Source organism: Schistocerca nitens, chromosome 2 (genome assembly GCF_023898315.1).
Source record: "Schistocerca nitens isolate TAMUIC-IGC-003100 chromosome 2, iqSchNite1.1, whole genome shotgun sequence".
Lineage (NCBI taxonomy): Eukaryota > Metazoa > Arthropoda > Insecta > Orthoptera > Acrididae > Schistocerca > Schistocerca nitens.
The window spans coordinates 281,715,717-281,728,696 of NC_064615.1; the positions used below are offsets into that span (position 1 = coordinate 281,715,717).

Genomic DNA, 12,980 nt, shown 5'->3' on the forward strand with positions numbered 1-12,980 from the left:
CAAATCTGGCAAACTTAGGTATCACTCTTCCATCGCGGCATCTCAGCAAAAAGGCGAGGGCACTCAGCAACTTGCCCTTCTTCTTACGAAGTTTATCAAACTTCTTCACGAGTTCCACCATCTCCTCCCCGTAGAGGCTTCTGATGTGACTACGAAGGCTTTCCCGGCGTAATAATTTATAAAATTCTTCTCGGGTATGCAGCCGGATCATGACGTCTTCAAGACACAATATTTCTGCGGTCCAACTGTCCGCCATCATCAGGTGAGAGCGCTGGTGCACAATCTCGCCGGAACTGACTTCCCAGCGCAAGCGGCAGCCCATATATAGGCCGCAGAAGGCCCACAACGCGTGCGCGAAAAGGTGCCGTAGCTGCCCTCTAGTGCAGTGAACATGCCGCGCCGCCGGTGGTGGAAAGAGGCGAAATCGAGATATCGCTGTCAAAAATAAAAGAAAATTAAAAATTTCTATTCCGACGATTGAGACGCAGACCGTTGTTTTTTAATGTCGGATAACACCGGGTCCCAAGTCTTACTTAAAAGATAGCCCTTGTCCCTATTAATAAGATTGTCAGATAAACGAATCTCTATTGATTCTTTTAAAATACACTCCCAATATCGAGATGCAGGGGCAACCATTTGTGTCGCATCATATTGCATTCTGTGTCCCTGGGTGAGACAGTGCTCCGCCACTGCGGATTTCTCGGGTTGAAGCAGCCGTGTGTGCCGCTGATGCTCAACACATCGGTCCTGAATGGTCCGGATCGTCTGACCAATGTAAGCCTTCCCACAGTGGCAAGGGATCTTGTATACACCGGGCTTCCTCAACCCCAAGTCATCCTTAACAGAGCCAAGAAACGCTCTAAGCTTGGCCGGCGGACGAAAAATACTTTTGATACAAAATTGTTGAGGCTTTCGTGGCCACTTGTTGACAAACTGCCTATTGGCTTCTGTCTCGGGTTCTTCGGCCGACGTTCATCTAATGATTTTTCTGACGTTTCGCCAGCACGAGTGGCTGGCATTGTCAAAGCTTCACCCTCCATTGCCGGTGGTGAACTGGAGCCGAGCTCGCGAGCGCAGGCTATATGTATCACACGGAATACGAATCGATTAATCAAGGCGTCTTCTCTGCCGGCGGACATACAGAGAAACCTGCGCAACACAGAAGCCCTACCACCTCGGCTGTATGGATTACCCAAGATCCATAAGAACAACGTTCCACTGAGACCGATCGTTAGCGCTCCTGGATCACCGACATATAAATTGGCAAAACACTTGGCCTCTCTGCTCCAGCCACACGTGGGGAAGACCGACACATACATTAAGGACTCAGGACATTTCATTGAGAAGCTGAAGAAACTGAAACTTGCACCAAACGACATCCTGGTCAGCTTTGATGTTGTTTCGTTATTTACGAATGTGCCACTCAGTGACGCTCTGGAGCACATCGGTTCCTTTTTTCCGCTAGACATCAGAAAGCTCTTCCATGCATGTCTCACCACGAGCTATTTCACGTGGAATGGCGATTTCTACGAACAGCTGGAAGGCGTCGCCATGGTTAGTCCTCTCAGTCCAGTGGTGGCCAACTTCTTCATGGAACAATTCGAAGCACAGGCACTGGACTCGGCGACTTACAAACCTAAGGTGTGGTACAGGTACGTCGATGATACTTTCGTGGTGTGGAGCCATGGTGAAGAACAGCTCAGTGACTTCCTAAGACACTTGAACAGCCTCCATGCCAACATAACATTTACCATGGAAGTAGAAAAGGACAAGAAACTGCCATTTCTAGATGTTCTGGTCACAAGGGACGGCGAAGATCAGGGACACAGCGTGTATCGAAAACCGACTCACACGGACCGATACCTGCACAAACTGTCAAACCACCACCCGAGCCAGAAAAGAGGCATGATCAGTACGCTCGTAACGAGAGCAGGACGAATATGTGAGCCGCAACACCTCAAACGAGAAATGCAACACCTGGAAACTGTCCTGAGGAGCAATGGTTACTCCACAAATTATATTAGAAGTGTAACAGATGGTGGTGGTGGTGGTTAGTGTTTAACGTCCCGTCGACAACGAGGTCATTAGAGACGGAGCGCAAGCTCGGGTTAGGGAAGGATTGGGAAGGAAGTCGGCCGTGCCCTTTCAAAGGAACCATCCCGGCATTTGCCGAAGTGTAACAGAGCCCAACCCTCGGCGAAGTAAGGAACCGGAAAAAGAATTGTCGGGTACGGCCTTTCTGCCATACATTCCCAGAGTGACGGACAGAATCGGCCGTATATTGCGCAAACATGGCGTAAAGACGATTTTCAAACCGACAAGGAAGATCAAAGAGTGTCTTAGATCGGCGAAGGAGAAAAGGGACCCACTTGCAATGTCGGGAATATACCGCATACCATGCACATGCGGAAAAGTTTATGTCGGAATGACTGGACGATCCATTAACACCAGGATCAAAGAGCATAAGCGACATTGCAGGTTGGGGCAGGTGGAGAAATCGGCCGTGGCAGAGCACGCACTGAATGAGACCGACCATGTAATAAAATTCGCCGACATGGAAGTTCTGGCTGTAGAGAAGCACTATCACACGCGCTTGTTCAGAGAAGCTGTAGAAATACAAAAACACGCGAACAGTTTGAACAAGAAAGAGGAAAGCCTTAAGGTCAACGGATCCTGGCTTCCCGTACTGCAGCGAACGACCGTCACAGGTAGCAAGAGGAGAACCGCACCGGAAATGACCGCGGAGAAGCCCTCGGACGTTGGCGCGCCAGGTACATATAGCCTGCGCTCGCGAGCTCGGCTCCAGTTCACCACCGGCAATGGAGGGTGAAGCTTTGACAATGCCAGCCACTCGTGCTGGCGAAACGTCAGAAAAATCATTAGATGAACGTCGGCCGAAGAACCCGAGACAGAAGCCAATAGGCAGTTTGTCAATACTTTTGATGTCATATCTTTTTTGAATTCTTCCTATCTTCGAGGAAATGCTCCCAGCAAAAGGCAGAAAAGCCACCGATTTGCAGGTATCTTCTGGTGGTTCAGGCGATGGTCCAAACTGGAAAGCACGACGGATCTGTTTATCTGTATAGCCATTCTGCTTGAACACAACCTTAAGGTGGTCCAATTCTTGTGTCAAGCTTTCTCCATCTGAAATGGCATAGGCTCTTCTCGCCAACGTTCGCAGGACCCCTGTACGCTGGAACGATGGATGACAGCTAGAAGCATGCAGGTACCGGTCCGTGTGCGTAGGCTTTCGATAAACACTGTGTCCCAGTGTCCCATCATCCTTTCTGTACACCAGAACATCCAGAAACGGAAGCTTTCCATCACTTTCCACCTCCATGGTAAACTTGATGCTAGGATGCAGGGAATTAAAATGATCTAGGAGGCGGTCAAGAGCCTCTCTCCCATGAGGCCACACCATAAACGTGTCGTCAACGTACCTCCAAAAACAGGTTGGTTTTAAGGACGCCGTCTTCAGCGCCATGTCCTCCAAATCTTCCATAAAAAGGTTGGCGACTATTGGGGACAGTGGGCTCCCCATAGCCACTCCGTCAGTCTGTTCAAAATATTTGTCATTGAATAAAAAGTACGTTGACGTCAGCACGTGGCGACAAAGCCTGGTTGTGTCCTCATCCAGTTTCTCACCAATTAATTGCAAGGATTCTTCCAGAGGAACCCGGGTAAAAAGCGACACGACATCAAAGCTCACAAGCAAATCGCAGGGACTAAGAGACAAGGACTTCAATCTCTGAATAAACACCATAGAATTGGGAATGTGATGTTCGCATTTACCGACGTGAGGGCCAAGAACAGATGCTAAATACTTGGCTAGATTGTAGGTAGGAGCACCCAAGTTACTCACGATCGGACGAAGCGGGACCCCTTTCTTATGAATCTTGGGTAGGCCGTATAGTCTCGGTGGCACGGCAGCACCAGGACGAAGTTTTTTGAGAACGTCGTCAGGTAAAGAACTCTTCTTCAACAGTGAAAGCGTCTTACGTTTTATCCGTTCAGTTGGGTCGTCCTGCAATGTTCTGTATGCTGAGTCCTCAAGTAAGAGATCCATCTTTCCCAGATAGTCATCACGTGACAGAAGAACCGTTGCGTTGCCTTTGTCGGCTGGTAGAACTATCAGATCCTCGTCTTCTCTAATGGATCGGACGGCTGCCCTTTCGAGAGAGGAGATGTTACTCCGTGGAGGCGGCGCCCGCCGCAATGTATGTGAGACCTCTTGCCTAATCTCTTCAGCTTGGCCCTCCGAAAGGTTGGACACTGCTTGTTCGACTGCACAGATGAATTCGGTGATAGGCACATTCCTCGGTGTAGGGGCAAAATTCAGGCCTTTCTCCAACACTGACAGTGTAGCGTCGTCCAGTTCTTTACTCGTGAGGTTAATCACTGTCCGTCGACGGGTGTCGTCATCAGATATCATAGGTTGAGAACAAAGCCGTTGAAACTTAGAAGACTGTTTCCTGACGGAGCTCCTATGCGTCCAATCTGATAGTGCCCAAGAAGAACTATCCACCCATTCCCAGGATGCATCCGACAGCAGCGACGATAACTCCAAGTGCACGAAAAGTAAATCCTTGGATATGAGATCCAGTTGTCTTCGAGTGAAGCGAATACGCTCCTTGACTAAGGCGAAACTGGCACGCTTCTTGATGTTGTTGGCCGTTTTCGTATCAATAAAATGCACAAATCTGGCAAACTTAGGTATCACTCTTCCATCGCGGCATCTCAGCAAAAAGGCGAGGGCACTCAGCAACTTGCCCTTCTTCTTACGAAGTTTATCAAACTTCTTCACGAGTTCCACCATCTCCTCCCCGTAGAGGCTTCTGATGTGACTACGAAGGCTTTCCCGGCGTAATAATTTATAAAATTCTTCTCGGGTATGCAGCCGGATCATGACGTCTTCAAGACACAATATTTCTGCGGTCCAACTGTCCGCCATCATCAGGTGAGAGCGCTGGTGCACAATCTCGCCGGAACTGACTTCCCAGCGCAAGCGGCAGCCCATATATAGGCCGCAGAAGGCCCACAACGCGTGCGCGAAAAGGTGCCGTAGCTGCCCTCTAGTGCAGTGAACATGCCGCGCCGCCGGTGGTGGAAAGAGGCGAAATCGAGATATCGCTGTCAAAAATAAAAGAAAATTAAAAATTTCTATTCCGACGATTGAGACGCAGACCGTTGTTTTTTAATGTCGGATAACACCGGGTCCCAAGTCTTACTTAAAAGATAGCCCTTGTCCCTATTAATAAGATTGTCAGATAAACGAATCTCTATTGATTCTTTTAAAATACACTCCCAATATCGAGATGCAGGGGCAACCATTTGTGTCGCATCATATTGCATTCTGTGTCCCTGGGTGAGACAGTGCTCCGCCACTGCGGATTTCTCGGGTTGAAGCAGCCGTGTGTGCCGCTGATGCTCAACACATCGGTCCTGAATGGTCCGGATCGTCTGACCAATGTAAGCCTTCCCACAGTGGCAAGGGATCTTGTATACACCGGGCTTCCTCAACCCCAAGTCATCCTTAACAGAGCCAAGAAACGCTCTAAGCTTGGCCGGCGGACGAAAAATACTTTTGATGTCATATCTTTTTAGAATTCTTCCTATCTTCGAGGAAATGCTCCCAGCAAAAGGCAGAAAAGCCACCGATTTGCAGGTATCTTCTGGTGGTTCAGGCGATGGTCCAAACTGGAAAGCACGACGGATCTGTTTATCTGTATAGCCATTCTGCTTGAACACAACCTTAAGGTGGTCCAATTCTTGTGTCAAGCTTTCTCCATCTGAAATGGCATAGGCTCTTCTCGCCAACGTTCGCAGGACCCCTGTACGCTGGAACGATGGATGACAGCTAGAAGCATGCAGGTACCGGTCCGTGTGCGTAGGCTTTCGATAAACACTGTGTCCCAGTGTCCCATCATCCTTTCTGTACACCAGAACATCCAGAAACGGAAGCTTTCCATCACTTTCCACCTCCATGGTAAACTTGATGCTAGGATGCAGGGAATTAAAATGATCTAGGAGGCGGTCAAGAGCCTCTCTCCCATGAGGCCACACCATAAACGTGTCGTCAACGTACCTCCAAAAACAGGTTGGTTTTAAGGACGCCGTCTTCAGCGCCATGTCCTCCAAATCTTCCATAAAAAGGTTGGCGACTATTGGGGACAGTGGGCTCCCCATAGCCACTCCGTCAGTCTGTTCAAAATATTTGTCATTGAATAAAAAGTACGTTGACGTCAGCACGTGGCGACAAAGCCTGGTTGTGTCCTCATCCAGTTTCTCACCAATTAATTGCAAGGATTCTTCCAGAGGAACCCGGGTAAAAAGCGACACGACATCAAAGCTCACAAGCAAATCGCAGGGACTAAGAGACAAGGACTTCAATCTCTGAATAAACACCATAGAATTGGGAATGTGATGTTCGCATTTACCGACGTGAGGGCCAAGAACAGATGCTAAATACTTGGCTAGATTGTAGGTAGGAGCACCCAAGTTACTCACGATCGGACGAAGCGGGACCCCTTTCTTATGAATCTTGGGTAGGCCGTATAGTCTCGGTGGCACGGCAGCACCAGGACGAAGTTTTTTGAGAACGTCGTCAGGTAAAGAACTCTTCTTCAACAGTGAAAGCGTCTTACGTTTTATCCGTTCAGTTGGGTCGTCCTGCAATGTTCTGTATGCTGAGTCCTCAAGTAAGAGATCCATCTTTCCCAGATAGTCATCACGTGACAGAAGAACCGTTGCGTTGCCTTTGTCGGCTGGTAGAACTATCAGATCCTCGTCTTCTCTAATGGATCGGACGGCTGCCCTTTCGAGAGAGGAGATGTTACTCCGTGGAGGCGGCGCCCGCCGCAATGTATGTGAGACCTCTTGCCTAATCTCTTCAGCTTGGCCCTCCGAAAGGTTGGACACTGCTTGTTCGACTGCACAGATGAATTCGGTGATAGGCACATTCCTCGGTGTAGGGGCAAAATTCAGGCCTTTCTCCAACACTGACAGTGTAGCGTCGTCCAGTTCTTTACTCGTGAGGTTAATCACTGTCCGTCGACGGGTGTCGTCATCAGATATCATAGGTTGAGAACAAAGCCGTTGAAACTTAGAAGACTGTTTCCTGACGGAGCTCCTATGCGTCCAATCTGATAGTGCCCAAGAAGAACTATCCACCCATTCCCAGGATGCATCCGACAGCAGCGACGATAACTCCAAGTGCACGAAAAGTAAATCCTTGGATATGAGATCCAGTTGTCTTCGAGTGAAGCGAATACGCTCCTTGACTAAGGCGAAACTGGCACGCTTCTTGATGTTGTTGGCCGTTTTCGTATCAATAAAATGCACAAATCTGGCAAACTTAGGTATCACTCTTCCATCGCGGCATCTCAGCAAAAAGGCGAGGGCACTCAGCAACTTGCCCTTCTTCTTACGAAGTTTATCAAACTTCTTCACGAGTTCCACCATCTCCTCCCCGTAGAGGCTTCTGATGTGACTACGAAGGCTTTCCCGGCGTAATAATTTATAAAATTCTTCTCGGGTACGCAGCCGGATCATGACGTCTTCAAGACACAATATTTCTGCGAGCATTTCCTCGAAGATAGGAAGAATTCTAAAAAGATATGACATCAAAAGTATTTTTCGTCCGCCGGCCAAGCTTAGAGCGTTTCTTGGCTCTGTTAAGGATGACTTGGGGTTGAGGAAGCCCGGTGTATACAAGATCCCTTGCCACTGTGGGAAGGCTTACATTGGTCAGACGATCCGGACCATTCAGGACCGATGTGTTGAGCATCAGCGGCACACACGGCTGCTTCAACCCGAGAAATCCGCAGTGGCGGAGCACTGTCTCACCCAGGGACACAGAATGCAATATGATGCGACACAAATGGTTGCCCCTGCATCTCGATATTGGGAGTGTATTTTAAAAGAATCAATAGAGATTCGTTTATCTGACAATCTTATTAATAGGGACAAGGGCTATCTTTTAAGTAAGACTTGGGACCCGGTGTTATCCGACATTAAAAAACAACGGTCTGCGTCTCAATCGTCGGAATAGAAATTTTTAATTTTCTTTTATTTTTGACAGCGATATCTCGATTTCGCCTCTTTCCACCACCGGCGGCGCGGCATGTTCACTGCACTAGAGGGCAGCTACGGCACCTTTTCGCGCACGCGTTGTGGGCCTTCTGCGGCCTATATATGGGCTGCCGCTTGCGCTGGGAAGTCAGTTCCGGCGAGATTGTGCACCAGCGCTCTCACCTCATGATGGCGGACAGTTGGACCGCAGAAATATTGTGTCTTGAAGACGTCATGATCCGGCTGCATACCCGAGAAGAATTTTATACACTGTAAACTGTCGTGGAACGCCCATGTTCAGTTTCTTGGCTACCATTTTCTCTATTACAACATTATCTGAAGTAAGTGATAGCTCGACATGAACCGTAATCTACTGTTCATATGTTCATTCCATTATGACGTATGATACTATATTTTGGGGTAACTCTTTGCATTCTTAAAGGGTATTTTTGCCTCAGAAACGGGCGGTTAGGGCAATAAGTGGTGTAAGTTCGCGAACATCTTCTCGACCTCTACGTATTCTGACATTGATCTCTCAATACATATATTCTCTACTGTTGTTTCATATTAACATCAGCTTATATCCAAGAATTATCAACTAGAACTGAGTTAATACTAGGCAGAAATCCAGTCTGCATTTGGATCGCACTTCCTTGACTCTTGTGCAAGAAGGCGTGCAGTACTCTGCTGTCCATTTTCAATAAGCTACCATAAGATACGAAAAATCTTAGCAGTAATCCACGCGATTTCAAATTAAAACTGTGTAGTTGTCTCATGGATCACTCCTTCTATTCTGTCGACAGGTTCCTTGAAAAGGTAAACTGGTTCCTGTGTTATATTGTTGATTGCACTTACATAAACTTATAGCTTGACTTCTTTTTAAAATTCGTATACATTTTATTTTATTCGTTATTACTTTACTGTTGTAATTTCAAGCACTGACATGTTCCATGACTACGGAGCTTTGCTCCTCAATTTGGTCCTAGACGTGTAAAGTAAAATAAATAAAGAATAACTGCGGAGATGATCCTTAGAGTTTTTAAATTTCGAGCGACAGTCTTCTCTTCATTTTCCTCCACCTGCGATATGCTCAAAGTGAACCAAACAGATGATGGAAGAGAAAACAGAAAGTTTCAGGTGAACTCTTTGCTTTGAAGATGGCGTCATTCTTCCTAAAAACACATTCTTTCTTCACAACTTAATTCGACTAAAACTTTATTTGCATGCAAAATATCTTTTGTAAGTTGTATTATTTGTTATCCATCTTTATTACAGTAATGAGTAATGTTTATATACGGTAATTACAGCAGTGAAAAAAATCACAAATGTTTGTTGTGACAAGCACGCCACAACTATCCCCGCGGCAGAAACTGGCCTTGCGGCCGCGATGGAATGCTTCCTTCCTTCCGTGGAGCCGCGGTCCCGGCCTCTGGAATGACTGTCGGGGCGGGAGGGGAGCATCCCCCCACCACCACCACCTCCCTCTCCCTCCCCCTCCCCCACTCCACCGCCCACTGCCTGCGACACAGCGGCGCCGCTTAAAGCAGAGACGTCTCTTCCTGCTGAAAACTTTGACGCCAACACGCTCTGAAAGCAAACCAGTTCATTCTTGCAAATACCGTAGCACCTCATCAAACAAGTAACACGAATAGTTCGATAGTTTGTTGTCTGTGTGAAATATAACCGTTTCTCATTTTTTATTTTTGCCTTCAGTCGAATTGAGTTGCTCTGATTAAGCCTGTAAGTACTTCCTCTCTACTGCTAATGCCTTTATCTCAAAATAACACATCCAGTTTTCTCAAATATCACGAGGGTATTACAGGAATGGGAGCAAAAAGGAATTGGCTGGAGTAAGATCGATGTGGTGTCACAGTAAGAAAACTTCGACGAATAGTGCAAAATAGTAGACGTGGAATGACTTTTCGTCAGTGTTGTGCTTTTTCACGTCTATTCCTGCACTGCTGCTGCAACCAGAGACTTACTAGATGGAATGGCTTCATCAGCCAGTACACAATTCGAACCTCGCTCGTAACGATAAGGCCCCGTTACAAAATGTTCAAAAACGTCGTTAGGCGGAAAAACTTAGGAAGTTATGCCGAGCTGACCGAATTCAGAGAATAGCTTGCTCAATTGAATGGCTGTCTTTAATTAGGACACGGAAATTCTGAAGACTGTAAACAGACAGTTGTTCAAATACTGGAAATGAACAAATACAAAGTAGGTTGACAAGAAAACGTGTAACTGAGACGGTATCCTATTGACACGCTATTTAACTAACTACATGGTGTGAGGAAAGCCTTACGAAAATTTTGCAATATGAAATCAAATTCTTCACATTAATTACTTCCTACGAGTAGAAGCTAGTTGTTTTACTTAACAACTACACTTTGTGATAGCATATTCATTATGTGTAGTTAGACAGTTTTCTTCGATGTCACTCCTAATATTTGAACACTACATACACTTAAAAATTCTACTAAAATCAATGCTGGTGACACATACGTAAAATTGTGTGAATTACTTCCAATTCCTTTTAAACTGTTTACATTAAAATAAGAGGTCACAATAAGGAATAAGCATTGTCCGTCAACACTTGTCAGACGGAGATACAAGAGTAGTTCAGTACCGAGTATCGAAGAAGAAAACACGATCGGTGTTTACTGCATGTGACGGTAAGTCGATCCTGCCTGCACCAAGTCAGACGCTTCTATGTAGACCTACCCGCTACGTAGAGCTGGCTCTGTGTGTTGCTTGTTACGTAATAGCTGCCTGCAGTTGTCCACACCCGAGATTAAGGAAATAAACAGCTTCTACGACGACTTCGTGACGACGTACGAACGGAAAGCTCCTCGAGGAGTGGCATGCGGACTGACTTTCGAAATAACTGTAGGCGGTGATGGTGCTTACGTTGCGACCCCATGCCACAGCTTTAGGGACCCTATCCAGTTACATATGGACTATTTCGTGATGGCGTACCGAAAGTGAAAGGAAATATGCCCACGATTGCAAATATTAGCTTTAAAAAGACGCTAACTGATTGCAAGAGACACTTTGTGTGACTTGCAGAGAATTAGCTTCCATGTACGCCAACTCACAAAATATTTAGGGTACCTCCTCCTTATCAGGTTTTATCATATGCATGGGACACATGTTGCAGCAATGCAGCATACACTAATCATTTAAATATTAACGTCATCACAAATTCATACGATTAAAATCATTTGAACGGAACTAACAGGTTTTTTATGTTACGTTTGGTTTAAGGATTGAGCCTCGAAGAGTTTTTGATTCTGCCCAACTACGTTCTTTCTAATCGGCTCCTGCTTCTATTCTCCTCTCTTGGAGTAGAACAAACAACATCAAAAGCTGTGATATTCACTCACCTGAATAATGTCCCAAAATACTTCATGTCGATATGAAGTCATGTTTACGTCTTCGAGTCCAGTTTTTCCCTCTTTCATCTTTCTGCTTTTCTGTTTCTCCTAGTAATTCCCATCATGCAACGCTCAGTGTATGTACTGTTTTCACACTTGAAGGTCATGTGTCATTGCCCTATATAAACAATGCAAACTCAATCTATAAACTTTCCAATTTACGCTAATTGGAATCTTAGTTCTGAAATATTTATTTAATTTATGAGAAGTACACGTCGCCATTCTTAGTGTTCTGTTGATATCTTTCGCTGTCCGTCGATGCTTCTCTTCATCTGCTCCAAAAACTGAGTCTTCAGCTGATTCTAGGAATTGTTAGTTTATTATTTTTCTTTTCTTTTGAAATGTGAATTATAAATTGAGGACAACATCTAGACATTTTCATATGGAACAAATAGAGAGAGAAAATAAGGACATTACACAAATATTGGAATGTATAAAAGAGACTGTAGACGAGACTGGGTATAGACAAGATGAGAAGGATAAAGAGACGATAAAATAAGTAAGGTACGACTCTTTCTAAATACTTAAGATTAGAGGGAAACTGCTAAACAAATTAAAGTAAATTAAATTCAAAATATACTGACTCAGGTGGAGCTAGGATTACTTTACGCCTCACACAATCCACGAAAACCGGCAACATTTTCTGCCGGTGAGAAGGCCGGGTATTCGCCTGTCGGCTCACAACGCGACGGACGCTGCTGCTGAGAGTGTAGCCTACCCGCCAGGCGCTGCCGCTTCCTGCTGCTCCCTGCCTGGCTGCCGCCGCCGCTGCTGCTGCCGCCGCTTGGCGCTCGCTGCTACGCTGCGCTCGGTGTTGCGGCTGGGGTGCGGAGGGCGGACGGCGACACGGCGACTGGACTGACGTGGGCCGCGTGGCGCGTCGCTTGGTGTTGCAGCTCGGCTCGGCTCGGCTCAGCTCAGCTCGGCTCAGCAGCTAGTTGATCGCTGCTCGCTGCGTCGCGGAGTCGGCTCTGCGCTCAGCGCTGATGGCGGCGTGGGCGCTCTCTGTGTTGCAGGCCGCCATCGCTATCATGCCGGTAGGCGGCCGGGTCGCGGGAAAGGTGGGGATCTTCTCCAACCTTCAGAACGGTGAGTGCGCGCTCACTACTCCTCAAATGTTTATTCGCTCCTAAAAGCTACAGTGAGACAAGTATCAGCTGATACTATAGCCAGCACTTAATTTTCTTTTTTAAGTTCTCAAGAGTTTGTCATTTTTTAGACTGGGTCTCAAACCCGGTACTTCGTTTCTCGTGGGCAGTGCTCTGGCAGAGTTAGCTATCCAGTCAGTTCAGGTTGTCCCTCGTTCCTACTCGCAAATCTTCAATTGATCTCTCCTGAAAAACTCGCGCCATTAGCCCTACAGGAAGGAAGAACATCGCAAAGAAATGCCTTAACCACACTTTAAGGGACTGGTTCCAAAAGGGATCTTTCGCCCAATAACGGTGTATGCTCTACTTTGAACTCCCAAATTAATGT

At 46.6% G+C, this 12,980-nt stretch overlaps 1 protein-coding gene across 1 annotated transcript in view; it reads left to right on the forward strand.

Annotated features, from left to right (window-relative positions):
* Window positions 1–12,980, forward strand: part of LOC126234368 (uncharacterized) — a 226,874-nt gene that overhangs the window by 187,600 nt on the left and 26,294 nt on the right. Inside the window, exon 2 of the mRNA XM_049943055.1 lies at window positions 12,401–12,593. Coding sequence (XP_049799012.1) covers window positions 12,491–12,593 — 103 coding nt within the window. The 5' untranslated portion in view covers window positions 12,401–12,490. The remainder of the gene's footprint in view (window positions 1–12,400; window positions 12,594–12,980) is intronic.